This window comes from Rosa rugosa, chromosome 2 (genome assembly GCF_958449725.1).
Source record: "Rosa rugosa chromosome 2, drRosRugo1.1, whole genome shotgun sequence".
Taxonomy (NCBI): domain Eukaryota; kingdom Viridiplantae; phylum Streptophyta; class Magnoliopsida; order Rosales; family Rosaceae; genus Rosa; species Rosa rugosa.
Genome location: NC_084821.1, coordinates 12,324,361 through 12,343,385, shown reverse-complemented (window position 1 = coordinate 12,343,385; position 19,025 = coordinate 12,324,361). Strand labels below are relative to the sequence as shown.

General features: G+C 38.3%; 1 protein-coding gene across 1 annotated transcript; it reads right to left on the bottom strand.

Moving 5' to 3' along the window:
- Nucleotides 1–15,891: 15,891 nt before the first annotated feature.
- Nucleotides 15,892–17,515, bottom strand: LOC133731997 (uncharacterized). Its single transcript, XM_062159454.1, has 3 exons — nt 17,236–17,515; nt 16,720–16,860; nt 15,892–16,387 (listed from the first exon to the last, which is right to left on the bottom strand). Exons 1-3 carry the CDS (start codon nt 17,425–17,427, stop codon nt 16,292–16,294), a joined length of 429 nt encoding a protein of 142 aa, XP_062015438.1. The 5' UTR covers nt 17,428–17,515; the 3' UTR covers nt 15,892–16,291.
- Nucleotides 17,516–19,025: the final 1,510 nt, after the last annotated feature.

Below are 19,025 nucleotides of genomic sequence, written 5' to 3'. Positions count from 1 at the left end.
CATGGCCGAGATAGAGGAACTGAGGAAGTGAGCAGAAAATGCATCAATATCATACCCAGTGATATTGAATATAGCAATGCGAAGCAGGTTCCTCGTCTAACATTCAGTCATTCACAACAAATACTATAGTATTCAGACTCCTAATTCACATAACTATTGCTACTTTCCTCAGCTCAATCATACAAACTAAACGCCTAGCAATCAATCATGATAATCCAGGGTGTCTTCAACCACAATTCAATTGAATTAGCAATCACTCAACTACGAATAACAACTAAGATTTCCATGACCAAGATCTACATGCGAGAGATCGTTACTTACCAGAAGAAGCCCTCTAACCAAAACGGTTTGCTTTTGAACCGGCATGATCTTCATGATTCTCTCAGGCCCAGCACCGCGGCGCCTACCGCCGCGACCACAGTCACCTCCGAACCTGTGGCAGAAGCCTCCACGCTCAACATCGGCGCCGCCTCCTCTTTCAACCATGAATTCGAGGAAGACGCCAGCTTGGATGGAATATACGACGTCGTTTACCGAGCAGGATTGAGTTGTTGCCTCTCGGAACTTCCAGCTCCGCCATTGTTTGCCACGGCCGCTGTCGTTGTCGTCGACGAAGGTCTCAAGGAAGAAGAAGCCATCGATTTCTGAGCTTCACGAACGAACAGATAATCCAGATGCAGAGAATTTGAGAGAGAGAGAGAGAGAGATTTTGGTAGGGGTCGAGTGTTCGAATGGACAAGGGTTAGATGAGCTCCAGTAACGGGAGGGAGGGAGACTGAGAGCTGCCAGTGGCAGTTTTCGTAATTGTTGTTATTTTTAGTGTTAGATTGATAAGGAGTGACCTAAAGTATCATGAGGACATTTGTGTTATCTGAATTATCATAACACACTTTAAAATGACCTCTTTTATCATTGTCCCTTTAAAATATATCAAAATTTTAATAAAAATAAATAATATTACGAAAATATCAATATATTTTTTTTAAATTACATATTTTATTAATCAAACTTATAGTTTTTAGATTTGAGACAATTTTTCATAATGGAAGTATAATTTATCTATGAATTTAAAATCATAAGAGAGAATAGTTTTAATGTTGAGAAGAAAGAATAATATTAATGTTTGAAAAAAAAAAAGTGCATTGTTGCTAGCGATACTCGAACTTAGGACCACATCCACATGCAAAAAGACTCTTGCCACCACAGCAAACCAGTTATCAGAGCAAGTCCAGCGGTCACTTTTTGACCGGGCAAATTGAGGGAATGATGATGTGGTGAGCAGCCATGGAGAAAAAACAACTTCCACTGGTGAAAGTTTGCCCAGCCATAAGTTGGCTTTTGATGACAGAGGGCAGAAAAAAAGGCAAGCTGCTGACTAGATTCTTGACCAGGTAGAGATGCTGCCAGAAAGAAGGAATGGAGAAGAAAGCAAAACGTGGCTGCACAGTAGGAGGCGTCAGATGAACAGTAAAAAGCTGGGTAACGGTCATGCAATCCCAGCCTTCCATTTCAATTAAAGATCTGATGAACAGTAAAAAGTGAACAGTGTTGACCAAGCAAGAAAAAAAACGGGTGCAAACCTATGTCCAGTGGCAGTGAATAATAACTTGACTGGTTGAATTCTTGACTTCTCGACTTTGCCTTTTCTTGACTACGGGTGCACTTGCTCTCAATGGTAATATCAAACTAGAAAAGTCTTATACTAAATCTTACTGGGACACGGTGGGTCCCGTGCCCCAACGTGGCTCCGCCTCTACTTATGGCCAATGGCCTGATGGGATTTTTCTTTAAAAGAACAAACTTCATTATTTCATTAATAAACAGAAATTAGTAATGATCTGAGTTTAAGATATCTCTGCCAGGTGTTCTATCATAACTCATATACATCTTTGTATCTTAAAACATGAAAATTACTTGTTCTAAAGTCTAATTTAATGTTGACTAATTCAATTCTATGTTTTGTACAATAGGAGAAAAAAATGAAATTCCGGCAAATATTTCCGTGCACCACCATTTTTGGCGGCACAAGAGGCGGCGCACCACCACTCAAGGTGGTGCCATGTATTTTTCTGCCACATTCATAGAGGAGCAAGACGGATGAGTACCATAACATTTATTCCATTGCATTCATTCACCATCATTCTATCTTAACCAAATTCCAAAACCGTTTGGTTTCAATTCAACCAAACACTCCCTATTACCCAAAAGTCTATCATCATCAACACTTCAATATCTATCATGTTTTAGGCTTAATCATCATTCCTCACTCATCATTTCCTACTCCAACCTACACCATTACTCCCATGCCATTTTTTCTTGATTTTAGGATCTATTACCACTCTTAAACTTCACCTCCATGCTTCTTACAAGGCTTGAACTGCTCTTTGTTGCTTATCAACACCATTTTACACCTCTTTCTCCATCTATTTAAACACCTATTCTCTCAAGGAAGAAGGCATCACCCACACTTAGCCATTACATCTTTTTCTCTCTCTATTCTCTACACAATCCACTAGCATTTCCTCCACAAACCTCCATTACCACCACCACCAAATTAATCATTCCATCTACCCATTCTATTTCATATACATAAAGCTTCACCACTCCACCACTTCACCCCTAGATCATCTTTATATCTCACATTACATCATCAAGCTTTGAAGAAGAAGGAGTGGAGTCTAGCATCACTTGAGGAATCATTATCACCATCACCATTAGCATCATGTTAATGTTTTCATGAGTTCATCTACATCATCCCCAAGTTGATCATCACTAGTCACTTCTATATCCATACTTTTTAATTTGATGTTCATAAACATGTTGAAGCTTACGTATTTGATTATGAGCGAGTAGTTAGTTTGTTGAGGCTAGGGTTGAAAGCCCTAGCCAATCTTGTATGACTTTGATGTAAATATTATGTTTGATGCACTTTTTATTACACACCTTAACATGCTAGTTCAAGAGTTGAATGTTTATGCTTAAACTTAATCAATTCGAGTATGAATATTTGTCATGACATGAGAAACAATTAGGGTTTGATTAACCTTGGTTGTTTGAAGCATGATAGCATATCATATGTGCATGTTAGGGTTGTGAACTACAATCACTTAGAGATAAGCATGGTTGGTTTGCATAATCTCTTCATCTCCAAGCTTTATCTACTTAGGTAGATGCATTAGACACTTAACCGGATTGAAATGCATGACTTAAGTAGTTAAATACTACACCCAAGAGGAGCATGTCCCTTGTCATACCCGAGAGGGATGCAAGGAGAGAAATTGGCTAATTAAAATGACATCATTCACTATAGAAGCATCATTGTTTGCAAGAAAGGTTAGAGGTGAAAACCTTAAGTCCCAAACCCACATCCATTTCATTACATCTATTTAGTTTAGCCTAGTTTACATTTCAAGTATTCATTTAGTTATTTCCAAATCAAATCATCTCCAAAACCAAAATCAAATCACTACTCCACCTTGCATATAATCACCATGATCTTTGGTTCACTTGTAGGCCATTGTTTGTGATTTGTACATTTGCATATTCATTTAGCATCTTCTAGGTTTTCCCTAGCTAGAGTGAGTTTTCCAATCCCTTGGGTACGATATCCCCTACTCACAATACCTACACTATAACTTGGCCCTTATACTTAAGAGTGACTATTTGACTAACACTAGGACAGGCGCAGAACGATTGATCAACAAGAAAATTGTTAAAACTTACAGAATGTGTAGCATGATGGTGTACCAGAGAATTTGCAACTTCATTAGGAAGTTATGTTTAGACGATTTGGTCTAATTTTTTTTTTTTGAATCAAACCAGACAACTTTCATTCAACTCAAGCCAGAACGGCACAGATACATACCTTCCCTTGCCATCCATGGGCAAGTCTAGGACGTGGCATGCTAGCACCACTCATTAGACAATCAGTGCTCACAAATGAAAGCAAGCCTATGACTATGAAAAAACTAGAACATAGGCATAGTTCAACAAAAACTAAAATCTGTCATTGCCATCCAAGTTAGGGCTAGGAGGTTTGGCTAGATCCACCCTCCTGGATCCCAAATTTGAAATCCCATAGAACCAAATCCCAAAATTTTGGGCTTCAAATCCGGATTTTGTTTTTGCGCCCAATTTTGTTTGGGCAGCCAGAAGAAATTTGACACCCTAACACAATTAGGTCCCCAAAGTGATTTGGGCCATCCAATTGATCTGGGCACCCAACCCAAACTGGGCTCGCCCATTTTTGCACCGGTTACGGTCAATGTTGTCGTTGCCGTCACCTCCGCCACCGCAACCGTCGTTGCTCGTACAGGAGTGGAGCACCCAGATTGCTTTGTCGCCCCCCCTTGAGACCGGATGCCATCCAATAGCAATTATAAGGCAGAGAAATCTTCTACCGTTCCAATCCACAGCTAGCACCGAGCCATAGACACCCTACTGGCCAGCAAAACCAGCGATCCACTTCAAGCGCATCACCAAGCCAACATCTTGATTCTTCCATGATTGATTCACCAATCTCCTCCAAGCGAAGCCTACCAAGGCTGGTAGTCGCTCCGCCCGGTTCGTCGCCATCAAAACCAGGTCTTGACAGAGGCAATTACTCCATGAATTACCACCCAAGTCCGGCCTAGATTTGAGTCGAGCTCGGCACGACCACATCCACCACGTGTTAGCCACATAGCTACTTTCAAGTATAAGAGGTACAAGTAATAGTATAAAGATTTAAGAAAGGTTGTCGAACCCACGAGGATTGGATTCCTTTCACTAGCTAGGGTGTTAACCTAAGGAGAGCTAGAATATGCAAATGTGCAATCACAAACCTAAATTCACAAGAAATCTAGGTTCATGGTGAGTATGTGCATTGTGGTGGCAGTGAGATTGTTTGTTAGATAGAGTGGTGAACCAAATTAAAATAAATTAATGCTCAAATGTAACATAAACTACTCTAAACTAAACTAGTAATATAATTGATAGCTGAATTTATAAGCTATTGATTTTCCTTATTCACACTTAAGATTGTCAATTGTAGCAAGGGTAAACAAGGGTCTTTCCCGCAGAGGACTAAGGTTATAACTACTCAAAACAATGTCACAAAAGTGACCACTGTTCCTAGCGAACAGCAGTCGAAAACCTAATTAAAAACCTAATCTAAACTACTCAGAAAATTACGAAAATTTACAGAGATACACTAGACACATAGGGCGTCTCGCACACAAAATTTGGTATTATTCGGATATCGTTTACTATATAAAATAATTACAAAAATATAGAGGACAGAAAGTAACGAAAACAGATTTTAAGATGGTTTGAAAACAATATGATAAAGATAGTTAGGGAAGATGCATCCACCCCGGACAATCACACACAAGACAATTTGTTCAATCCTAATTCAATTAATCTAGATGAAGATGCTCAGGTTGGCTCGGTACGCTTGAACACAACCTATTACCCTTTCTTACTTCGTACGCTAGGCAGGAAGTGCTCTACACCTAGACTATTCCCAAGCAATGCAACCTAAAGGTACGCTTATTAGATTAAACATGCAGAGATCATTAAGGTCTAAAAGAGTTTGAGACATCACTAGGCATCGCAATAAACTTAGCGCCTTGCTAAACCTAGGACTTAGTTTACTTGATAGTGAAAACTAACAATTGCTTCTCTAGAAGGTTTGAGGAGTCCAACTATTGACACAGGCATCAAACAATCAAAGCGGTAGAATCCTAACATGCATACTAAGCGTGCACTCAAAGCATACAAGCAAGAATTCATCAATGGAAAAGCAGTAAACAAAAGTCTCATCTTGAATTAAAAGAAAATAAAATCAAAAGTCAAATCATCTTGTAGTTCATGTCTAGGGGCTTCAAGCAGCCCCCTAACTAATAAAAACTAGTTAAACATAGAAGAAACAAAACAAACTAAAGAAGGGGAGGCAGAGAGAGCGAGAGCTGCTGCAGAATCATCTCCTTTTATATGGTTAGAGGTTGCCTCCATCTTTCTTGTTGTGTAGGAAATCCAAAACTTAAAAGAATTAGGGTTAGCGTGCTTAGGTGGAGTTTTCCTATTGGCTCTTGAACTTGATGACTCATTCCAACCATTCACATCATGCCATTTGTCTATATTGAGCTGATATATGAAGCACAAACTCGTCCTCGGGCTTTTCGGTGTGATTTGGGCTTCGAAACATAAATTCCCGTCCAACCTCAGATTCACGCGCAGCCTGACCTTCTTGTACTAAATCGGTCATAACTTCCTCTAGAAAAATGATATTGACGAACCGTAAAAAGATCTGGAAACTAGACATCCGAGGCTTTCTATAAATATAAAGATCATCATCTGGATCGTTCTGAGCTGGTCTCAGTGCTCTGTCGAAGTTAACTGATCTGCACAGGCAGATTTCCCGATTTTGCATTTCAATCCCTCTTTTACTTCTTTTCTCCTTCTTTACTCCAAGATACCTATAAAACAAATAAACAACGTAAATAACTAGAAAATACACTAAACTAACAAAGAAAGTATAGAGATTAACGCTATTAATATCACATAATTATGCTCCTATCAAATACCCCCACACTTAAGCTTTGCTAGTCCCTAGCAAACAGAGAACAAACTAGACAAAAGACACGGACCTAATGTCTTCCAAACATCTCAGAGAACTTATAATGCCCACAAGTATGGTCAACAAAATTCACACACTCACATGTCAGAATTCATAACCTCACTTAAAAGCTAATTTATTTTGATAACCATAGTGCTAAAGTTATAATACATGGGCAATCAAACTAGTGCAACAAAGGAGAACCAACTTATTCATGTGTCAAACAAGCGTCAACTCAATTTCTCACAAATATGCTCTCAATTTCTTTTCACTCATGATTTTCTGACTTGATGTATAAGCATATATTTCACTCAAGTTATATGTGAGAGGAATGATATAATAAGACAAACAAATAGCTCACATATGATAACAAGAAAGAAAGGCTTTTTCTGAAATTTTTTTTTTTTTACATATGATCCCACGATTGGAACGCCAAAACTCGGACGAAAGGCCAGTGACACCATATGCTCACCCCTCCACACAAGTCTCCACAAATCGAATGCACAACTTCAAAGATCAAAAAGGTCTTTATTCAAGGTTATAATGGGGCCAAGGGTTAAGGTTAAACGAAAGAAAGGATAGGAAATTCAAAGATCCTAAAGAACCTAGTGGAGCACTAGAAGAACACAAGAGATAAAAGAATCTTGAAACTCTTCAAGGTAATCAATCTTCGAACATGAAGCAAAGAATTTTTTTTTTTTTTTTCCAAGGCCAGATGTCATCTTTTTGGGCCTTTGCTTCATTATAACCTCAACAGATACAACATGAATGTATCAAATCCAAGGAAGTATTTTGCTTTTCGATTCTTTTGATTTTTCTTTTCAAGCATTCTTTCTCTTTCTTTTTCTTTTTTGGCTATCACATATTTTTTTCTCTGTTTTTTTTTCAACAGCCATAAACACATACTTTTTTTTTTTTCCTTGGATCGATGTACAATGAACTCCCCCACACTTGCTTACAAAAGTACCTTGAACATAAGTACATCTCTCAAAATATTTGCTCCACTACTTCCTTAGGATAGGGTAAGGATATATCTATACTAAGCTTAGGGTTAAGGAATTCATGGGTGATGAAACAAAAAGGCTTAATGTAGGCTCAAGGGGGTTAACTAGGGGATTGCACATCTTGTGTGCATAAAAGGGACACAGGTTAATTTGGCTATGGTGGTAATCCTAGTGCCTTTATCCCTTCCCATCCATCATGCAATTCAACCATACGCTTCAAGAGGTTTTGGGGCAAGTTCTAGCATTTGTCCTTATAAAATATGCAAGTCGAATCCGAATCTCAACCAAGATGAATAAAAGATGAGATCATGCAAAATCCTCGTCAAGAAAATAAGATGATTCTATACTAAGCACTCAGAAAAGAAATAGCACATATACAGGCTCAAAAGCTCACAAGGGTTTAAATCAAGTTTAACCTGTCATAGCATGCATCCATCAATTCTCAAGTGTTACATTAATCCAACCATCAATGTATATAAATCAAGCACAATAATCATCAAAATCTATTAACAATTATTTGAAATCAAGAATCCAACACGTGCCTGCAATCCTTTTGTGACCAAAATATAAATCCGAAAGTTCATGCTCATCATAGAGTTGGAAGACTCCTAAGACTCAAAGAAAAATAAAACCTAAAACTAGACTCTTTTTTTTTTTTTTTTTTTTTTTTAAGAGAAATTTAAACAAAAGAATGACTCAAAAACAAATTGACAAATTTGTATTTCCCTCCCCCACACTTAAACTAGACATTGTCCTCAATGTATGGCAATATAACGCACAATGCACCAGGTAAGCATAGAGAAAGAAAATCCAAAAGAGGGCAAGTAGGAAGATAAGAAAGGTTATAGAAAAGCTCCCCCTTGTAGACCTCCAGCTGCTCACGACCTTTGGAGAGGACTGAAATTAGACACCATCTGCAAGGCACAAGGCCTTGACTTCCACAATGGAAGCTCCGTGCTATATGGACTCCAAAAGGTCGCAAATTTGCGCAGGTCCCTGTTTTGCTGGACTGACCTTTCGGTACTCAAAGTGGAACTGGGAACGCAGCAGAACTCCGAATCCAGTTCTGTAAAATCGTACAGAAACTAGACTCAGAGAGCTTTCTATGCATATATGGCACGTCTCCTGGTTCCATCGGAGCTAAAAACGGCAGCCGTTCAAAGTGAACTGATCCGCGAGGCAGAAAAACTGTTTTGCTCAAAAGTGATTTTCCTCAAACTTTCCTCAACTATATGACCTGCACACAAATCAAAAGCATAAAAACGAACAAATATGAAGCAAAGATTGAGAAGAAAAGGAATAAAGAGAGCGTCTCTTATGATTAGAAGTTTTGAATGCCGCAATCTTCTTCCTCCATTAATTGGGTTGCCTCCCAAGAAGCGCTTGGTTTAACGTCTTCAGCCTGACATAGCAACTCTTCATCAAGAGTAATCAGGAGGTTTAGGTCTTGGTTCCACCAAATGCTTTACTCTCTTTAGCGACGTTTCATGGTCTCTTGACAGCAACTTGGGTATCTTAGGAGCAATGGAAAGATATGATTTGATGCTCTTCTTTTTCTTTCTCTTCTTCCATTGTCTCCTTCTCTTCTTAAATCCACCAAGCATGGATAGAAGGATCTCCTCATTAGATTTCAGATGCTCACAGATCACCATCTCCACATGATCGACAAAGGCAAGAGCGCTGTGGAGAGAAGGAACATGCGTAGAGATTGAATGTGGCAAGGAATAATCAGGTGGTCTACCAGGTGCTAGAAGTAGAGGCCTAAATGTAGGAGCTTTGATGGTCTCCTTCTCTAAGCAATCACCTATGTCATCCTTGTAATTTTCTTGAACCTCATGATGTATTGTGATTGCTTCCGGCATGTGGAGCGCATTGTCATTAAACTCAATTTGAAGTTCCTCATTGAAAGAATCCTCATCATCACTATATGCACAAGCTTCAAGCTCGGTTGTGTATCGTACTGCATAATCCTCACAAGTCACGACCTTGAGTTTCTCTTCATGGGACTCATCCAAATCCAAGCTTTCATCCTCATCAAATATTAATTCAAGTGGTGCATCATGAGGTTGAAGCAAGGTTGTAGCTGTAGGGGGCTCCCATAGAGTTGTCATAGGTGTAGGAGGGTGCTCTTGCGGTACCATGGTCTCTAAAATCTCATCAACTGCCGGCCAATCATCATCCTCATTCGTGGAAACTTCTTGACTTGGTTCTTGCTCCTTTGGCTCTTGATTCAAGCATGCCAAAATTGTCTCCACATGTTGCCCAATGTTCTCAACAGATTCGTTAATATTCTGCCTACAAGTTTTCATGTCTTGGATACAAGAATCCACAATCTGGGAAAAGGAAGAAACATTCTGCGAAAAGGAAGAAACATTTTTAGTCATAGAAGTAACTAAATCTTCAAGAGAGTCACCTTGAGGTGTTGGCGATTGATAATCATGGTATGATAATGAAGAAGCTTCAAAATCATTAAAGGATCCTTGTTGGATATTTGAGTAGCCATTCCACTCAAAGTATGGAGGATAATTCCATGCCGGATTATATGGAGGTGCATATTGATCATTCCAATGCCCTTGGTTCGCTTGATATCCTCCAAACATGCTACTTTGATCAAAGTAACTTTGATATTGCATGTTTGGACATGTCTCCGTTGAATGCCCAACCAGGGAGCATATGGAACATGCTTCATAATCTCGATGCCACATCTGAAACAAAGAAAATAAAAAAAAAAAAAAAAAATTAGTAAGATACAAAAACAATCAAAAACAGAAAACAAAAACACAAGTAATTAGAACACAATAGTCCCCGGCGACACGGCGCCAAAAATTGATAGCTGAATTTATAAGCTATTGATTTTCCTTATTCACACTTAAGATTGTCAATTGTAGCAAGGGTAAACAAGGGTCTTTCCCGCAGAGGACTAAGGTTATAACTACTCAAAACAATGTCACAAAAGTGACCACTGTTCCTAGCGAACAGCAGTCGAAAACCTAATTAAAAACCTAATCTAAACTACTCAGAAAATTACGAAAATTTACAGAGATACACTAGACACATAGGGCGTCTCGCACACAAAATTTGGTATTATTCGGATATCGTTTACTATATAAAATAATTACAAAAATATAGAGGACAGAAAGTAACGAAAACAGATTTTAAGATGGTTTGAAAACAATATGATAAAGATAGTTAGGGAAGATGCATCCACCCCGGACAATCACACACAAGACAATTTGTTCAATCCTAATTCAATTAATCTAGATGAAGATGCTCAGGTTGGCTCGGTACGCTTGAACACAACCTATTACCCTTTCTTACTTCGTACGCTAGGCAGGAAGTGCTCTACACCTAGACTATTCCCAAGCAATGCAACCTAAAGGTACGCTTATTAGATTAAACATGCAGAGATCATTAAGGTCTAAAAGAGTTTGAGACATCACTAGGCATCGCAATAAACTTAGCGCCTTGCTAAACCTAGGACTTAGTTTACTTGATAGTGAAAACTAACAATTGCTTCTCTAGAAGGTTTGAGGAGTCCAACTATTGACACAGGCATCAAACAATCAAAGCGGTAGAATCCTAACATGCATACTAAGCGTGCACTCAAAGCATACAAGCAAGAATTCATCAATGGAAAAGCAGTAAACAAAAGTCTCATCTTGAATTAAAAGAAAATAAAATCAAAAGTCAAATCATCTTGTAGTTCATGTCTAGGGGCTTCAAGCAGCCCCCTAACTAATAAAAACTAGTTAAACATAGAAGAAACAAAACAAACTAAAGAAGGGGAGGCAGAGAGAGCGAGAGCTGCTGCAGAATCATCTCCTTTTATATGGTTAGAGGTTGCCTCCATCTTTCTTGTTGTGTAGGAAATCCAAAACTTAAAAGAATTAGGGTTAGCGTGCTTAGGTGGAGTTTTCCTATTGGCTCTTGAACTTGATGACTCATTCCAACCATTCACATCATGCCATTTGTCTATATTGAGCTGATATATGAAGCACAAACTCGTCCTCGGGCTTTTCGGTGTGATTTGGGCTTCGAAACATAAATTCCCGTCCAACCTCAGATTCACGCGCAGCCTGACCTTCTTGTACTAAATCGGTCATAACTTCCTCTAGAAAAATGATATTGACGAACCGTAAAAAGATCTGGAAACTAGACATCCGAGGCTTTCTATAAATATAAAGATCATCATCTGGATCGTTCTGAGCTGGTCTCAGTGCTCTGTCGAAGTTAACTGATCTGCACAGGCAGATTTCCCGATTTTGCATTTCAATCCCTCTTTTACTTCTTTTCTCCTTCTTTACTCCAAGATACCTATAAAACAAATAAACAACGTAAATAACTAGAAAATACACTAAACTAACAAAGAAAGTATAGAGATTAACGCTATTAATATCACATAATTATGCTCCTATCAATAATGGATAAAGTTAGGGGTTGGATTGTCTACCACTAACCTCCCTTGCAAGTATTGAAGTTCAAATACAAGTTATGCTATTCTAATTTCTCAATTACCCTCTTTGCATCCGGATAAGACTACAAAGGCTTAAACTCCTTTAATGTTATCAATTCCAACCGGATAAGTCTAGAATTAACTACCTAAGAACAAATCCTATATATTACCGGTTAAGTCTCAATTTATTGTTCCTAGATACATATAGCTTTGAGTTTAGATAATCATGCAAGCAAACAAATCCTAGATCTAGGTGATTTTAACTCACAACCTTCATATGCACATAGAGGATGTTATCATGCTATCAATGTTCAAGGTTAACTACTCCCTAAACATTTTTTCATGAGATGACAAACACAACACATTCAAAGTAGTTAAGTTTGAATGAATGCATTCACTCCTTGAATTAGCATATGAAGATGAAAATCACAAATAACATCAAATGTAAATTAAAACATCAATTCATACAAGTTTGGCTAGGGCTTTCAACCCTAGCCCCAACAAAGTAACTACTCACTCATAATCATACAAATTAGCATCAAATCTATAAAGTACATCAAGGTAAATTAAAGAGTTAAGGAAAGAATGAACTAGTTGAAGCTTGACAAATTGATGACTAGCTCCTCCATGGTTTTCCTCCTTCAATGCCTTTTGATCCTCCTTGATGGTGGAATGAATGGATTATGAACTTGTTGATGTTGATGATGAATGGAATGGTGATGAAGATATGATGTTTCTTTGGCTAATTTTGAGGGGTAGTGATGGAGTTTATGGTGGTGGTGATAGAGTTTATGGTGGTGGAAGATGGTAGCTGTGGTGGTGGTGATGGAGGAGATGGAGTAGTAAGGGGAGTATGGATATTATGAGTTTGAATTTTGGGAGGTGGATATGGAGGTTTTATGAAGGAGATGAAGAGAGAAAGAAAATGTAATGGGGTGGAATGGGTGATGCCTTAAGAGTGTGATGAAGGGATGCTTATATAGAGAACAGAGTGAGGAGTAAAATGATGAATGGAAGCAAAAGGAGCAGCTCAAGCAATGTAAGAAGCATGGAGGTGGAGTATGAGAGTGGTAATAGATCCTAAAAACAAGAGGAAAGAGTATGGAAGAGATGGAGTAAAAAAGAGGGAAGTAATGATGAGTTATTAGAGTGTAGAGTAGAAAAAGATGACTTAGGAGAAGAGAGGAGCAGCTAGCTCTCTTTATTGTGCGTGGAAATCATGAAATTGAAGAGTGTTGGGGTGGTTTTGGGTCACCAAAGTCAATGATAAAGATGGAGAGAACCCTATGCACCATGCTTATTATCCAAATGATAATATGATGGATTAATCTTGTCATAATCTTGTAGGATTCTTCTAGAACTCTCCTTGAGAATTGCAGCAACATAACCCTTCCTAAAATGCACAACAAATGAATCTAAATGCCAGGAAAGCTTGAGCTGCTATTTGTAGAGCAAAGGATGAGTGTCTTCAAATGAGTAGAGAAAAGGATAGAAAGCTGGTCACATAAGGCTTATCTCTTCTCTAAAGTAATTATACATATTGGCAATTGACCACATAAGTCAACGTGTCCACCACCAAGTCCAAGTGCATCAATGAGCCTTTAATTGTCCAATTCCATCATCCAAGTCCAGACCTAATAAATCAAGAATATGATATAATTAAATTAAATTAGGCCAATAAAATACTCAATACTTAAGAAATTAAGAAGATATGACTGCATTTTTGACCACTTATCAACCCCGAATAGTATTTCTACTCTTCCTATTTGAGGCCTTACGATGGAAGTAGGTCGAGTTCCGATCTCCAACTTTTAACCACACAGCCCTTGATCTTTGCCTCCAATATTTTTCCTGTATGGATAGGAGCTGACTCTGCCTAATATGCAGCTTCCTTTGTTCTTCATATTGCCACGGTGAGTAAGGTTGCCCCATAATGTCATGCAACTTCTCTTGTATTTCTCAAAGCTCAAGCTTGTACTTAGGAAATTCTGTATCATGCCATTGCAGGAGCTGTTGACCCGTGGAATGAATCTTTGACCCCAGTTGCTGCATCATGTTCCCTATTAAAGGTGTGGACCAATTTTGTTTGATAATTCATGCATCTTTCGTGTCCATGCCAGACTTCTTCAAAGCAAAAGCGTCTGCTTCCACGTCGAAATTGCACACGCTCAGTCCTCACCTCTATCAACAAAGAATTGTGATCAGAGTCCGATGGAGGCAACGTAAGCGTTTTGCTTAACAGGAAAAGACTTTTCCAGGCCCCTGAACAAAAACTGCGATCCAATCGTTCCTTAGTGAACTTGTTAAACCAAGTATATCGACCTCCATAGAAACCCATATCCACCAAGCCAGCAGCAGCCATAGTGTTACGTAACTGAGCCATAAGAGCAAAAGCCTGGGGAGGACCACTAGATTTGTCATCTCGGGTCAGCAACTCGTTGAATTAATCCCCAGCCATCAACCACAGTAAAGAACAAACTTTCGATGCTAGGGTTTCAATTAGATCCCATGTTTTATGTCTATCCTCTCTAGCAGCAAAACCATACACCCCAGTAAATCTCCAGACCCTATCAGTCTCAATCTCCCTAACCTCTACATCAATATGGTGCGGAGATTTAGTTCGCAGATCTACATGAAGATCATGACTCCATATCAGAGCCAGTCCCTGTGACTCTTGTTCTTTCTGAACACAAATATTATTCGCAAAACCCAGTCAAGATGTGAGAGAGTTTATCAGTTTTGGAGGTGCTAGGGTTCCAGCCAAGAAGATCAGATAAGGGCGCTTGGCATGAACCAAATCAATCAATGCTCTTTGTGTTTCGAGGTTAACAATACCTCTGCAGTTCCAGACGAGGACATTGCTCGGAATCATGGTGGCCCGGATGCAGTTTATGCGGCCTTAGAGGTGTCGCTACCAAGTTGAGCAGCGCTTAGGGGTTTTTTTTTTTTTCTACTGAAACAGTCATTGGGAATCCCTGAATATAAACTACCAAAGCCAAGTATATCAACAAGATTTGCAATTGCACCTTTAGCCAAATTTTCAGCTCTATCTTGCAAGTCAACAACGGATAGTAATATGCTCAAGTTATAGCAAACAATACTGATGAATCAGTGTTTAATTAGGGCTATACTTTTAAAGCTTCAATTAGGCACTGGCTTGGTTATATTCCAATAATTTCATGCTCTGAAAATTCGTGATAGATCGAATTAGATTTAGGTTGGTAATATAAGTTACATTGTTACAAGCTTCGTCATGTTCTTAGATATGTATGTAATGAAGCAAATGGTGTGGCTAATAGATTGGCACAACTTGCTAGCTATTCATACCATTTGTATGAATGCACTTATTAATTTGATAAGAAAAAGAAAAAACTTGAAGACAGTTTTTACACGAGCCCCTTCATGTACTTCCATTTAGGTCCAAGAAATTGTACATAGCACGTACTGAAGTATGAACAATGGGTGAACAAACATATTCACCCCCATTATCGATTAACTCACTTTTACTTAATAAATTTATAATCCAACGGTCCATATCTTAAATTAGCCTTTAAAGATCATCTCTGTAAAAAATCAATCGAATCGGAAATCGTTTAATTATCTAATTGAATCAAATGAATGGACGGTTCTAACAACACTTATTGCTATTATGATGAACCGTCCATGTATTTTATAGAAATGAATAACTAAAAGGTCTTCAATTTGATTGATTTTTTACAGAGCTAATCTTTGTATTACATTATACAACATGAATGGTTGGATTATAAAATTATAAAGTTATTATGTGTTAACCACAAAAGATAGTGAATATTTTAATTCACCCGGGTGTTCCTAAAGTATTAAACAACAATCTGCAAGAATGCCACAACCATGATTACAACGATCGCTTAAAAGTCTTACTGTCACCAGGCTTTGAACTTGGGTTAGTTAGATTACATGGAGCTCCTTAGCCAACATCGCAAAAACATGACTTGTCTAGAGATAGTAACGATTTAATGGGAAAATTTGGGTTTGGCTAGCCCAATAAGCCTTTTGAGTAGATACGCCACTGATTGACGTGGAAGGATCCACACCATACTCCCCAAAGTTTACTAGAATGCTCCCTCTGATTGCTTTTGGTAACATTATGATGGGGGTAAATACTTAATCAGTTGATCTCAAACAAGGTGATGTATATATTTGTAAAGAACTCAGAGTTTGGGAGTAGACCGGGGACGAAACATTGAATGACGGCCCTCAGCAATAATCAGTTGCTTTGTTTCTCAGAAGCACTATTGCTCCATAATAAGCACCTCTTTGTCCTAACCTTTTTGAGGTGATCTCTAGCTCATCCTGCAATTTCATATCAATAGATATCATGAGGTGTTGTAGATTTGTTTGGAAAACCCCGAGAAAACTGGAATGACAGAGATATATCAGATGCTATATGCATGTAATAAATGAGCTAAAAAAAAAAAAATCAAATTCGGGAAATAAAAATACCAGGGGATGAAATATTTATTCTGGATTCAAAGTTTCAAACCAGATTCGAAGTGTTTTTGAGCCACACATTCAAGAAAGTTTGTTCACTTGATGAACATTGACATGGATGATGACTATGATAAATTCAAAGGCTGGCTGCTAAGAATCACCGCGTAAATGTCAAATAATTGAGAGTTGCTTACATCAAGCTTTGCAGTTGATATATAGGAGATCGATATGTCTACTGAAACATACATTGGGAGACCCTCAACATAAGTTACATAACCACCAACCATATCAACAACATTTGCAATGGCACCTTTAGCCAAATTTCCATCTCTATCCTGCAAAAAAAAAAAAAAAAAAAAAAGAAGACACTTTTTCAATGAATTATAAATATCTGTTTTAACAGATTTTTGTATCAAAATTAAATAAATAATATCACAAATTGCAACTGAAGTCTGGTCTAGTGAGAAGACACCTAATAGCAAGCTTCAATTAGGCATATGCTATATTCCATGCTCTGAAAATTTGTGATAGACTTAATTAGAATGGTAAGCTACAAGCTAATTCATGATGTTCCCTGAAGGACGTTAGTTTAAGAAGACCGCATTTTCAAACAAAGTAAACCAGTTAAGGTCATGACTCTCTCTACAGCTGAAATTTTGACAAATTAAATTACAAATCAAAGTTGGCAAACCAGTTAAGGATCTACTCACGGTGAGGCGGGGAGGAACCTTGAGCGTACAGACGACGAGTCCGGGTTCGACTCGGTCGACTCGGATGCTTCTGAGAGCGAAATCCTCGTACAAACTCGCGGTTCCTGGTCGCTGGGGTGGAACAACGATTCGTGACACGGCCTCTGACTCGTCCTGGCTCAGCTCCAGAAACTCCTTCACCTTGCTCTCCATCTAGCTAGCTAGCTCGATCTCTCAAAAATGTCACTCTCCTCAACAATTAACCGAGTAGTAATATGCTGAAGGACCACTACCAAGTACCAACAGAGATACGGTAGCCATACTAGATTTTTGTGGCTGACCGAATTTTCACTTTTGTCTAGGTAGTGTCTTTCCTTTTTTTTTAGCTCATTTATCACATAAAATTAATCTGATACAGATATCTTTTTTTGTTGAAAATATAAATCTCACATAGAAAAATGAGAAATTTGTTTATGAGTTTATAAGGATTTGGGTCAACTTCAACAATTGCCAGTTGGTTTCGGACGTTAAACTCATCATGGTATGTTCAAAACTCCAGATATTATCATTAAAAGGGAATAGATATATAAAAGAGACCCCAGAATCATTTTTTCAAAGTTTGAATGCATTAAGGGTCCTAGATCTTAGGGGTACTAGTATTTCAGTACTACCTCCATCATTCAGTGTCCTAACCAACCTCCAAGCTTTGCATTTGGATTATTGCTGCAAGTCAAGAATTGACATATCCATACTAGGCCATCTGAAGATGAGATTCTTAGTATGAGAGAATGTTGTATTAAGGAATTCCCGAAAGAAATAGGGACATTTGACCAATTTAAGGATGTTAAAAGTTCAGCAGTAGATTTGGTATTAAGAGAATTCCATCTCAAGTGATATCAAGGTTGAAAAGATTAGAAAAATTATACTTGCAATGTAAGTTTGGGGACTGGGGTAGTAAAGTTGATGGAGGACGCAGTTTGATTTCTTTTGGTAAGAATGCTGAGTTTCATGAGGTAACTGGCTTGTCACATTAAATTTTTTTGGAGGTTTCCCTATCTGATGCACAGTGCTTGCCTCAAAATGTTGAGTTTGATCCAAACTGGGTATGGTTTGATATGTGTATCAACAAGTCAGCTGGATGGCCCATACCATCCAGTTTGGAACATGACTTTCCACATCCTCGTTCAAGAGCATTGAGTCTTAACACTCCCATCAATACCATACCAGATTGGTTTAACAATGTTGTGACAAAGAAAGCAGAGAAACCAGACTCTGTAGAGTGAAGAGGCTTAAACAGCATTCTTGACAAATTGATCATGGGAGATTACATGCATTGAAATATCTCTCATTATATGGGAGCCATGAGAACTTGAAAGAGCTGATGAACACAACAACAAGGGTTTCAAATAGACCTGTGTTCGAGAACTTGGAATAGTTGATTTTGAAAAGGGCGGATTGCCTGGAGGAGTTATGTGTTGGTGAATTACAACTTGGGTGTCTCTGCAATCTTAAGTTATTGGTAGTGTCATATTGTCATGAAATTGCGAATGCACTTTTACACCTAAAGTTAGTTGCAAACACTACAAAAACTGGAAACACTAATTTGCCATCATATGAATAGAATGGAATGTGTTTGAATTTGTAGGGCTGGAGCCATAACAAGTTATCTTGACAAATTTGAGAAAGATGAAGCTGATTGTTCTAGGTGCACTAATAAGCATATGGAAAGATCCTGCTCCACATGCAATCTTCCATAATCTTAAAAGTTTGGAAGTTTCTGAATGCACAAAACTGAGAAGTCTCTTCTCATT

What these genes read in the sequence shown, in the direction of transcription:
- LOC133731997 (XM_062159454.1), bottom strand. Translation starts at nt 17,427, where the DNA reads ATGGAGAGCAAGGTGAAGGAGTTTCTGGAGCTGAGCCAGGACGAGTCA. An exon ending in AGGTTCCTCCCCGCCTCACC is followed by an intron (nt 16,861 to 17,235) that starts GTGAGTAGATCC and finishes TTTTTTTTGCAG; the next exon opens with GATAGAGATGGAAATTTGGC. An exon ending in TATCAACTGCAAAGCTTGAT is followed by an intron (nt 16,388 to 16,719) that starts GTAAGCAACTCT and finishes ATGAAATTGCAG; the next exon opens with GATGAGCTAGAGATCACCTC.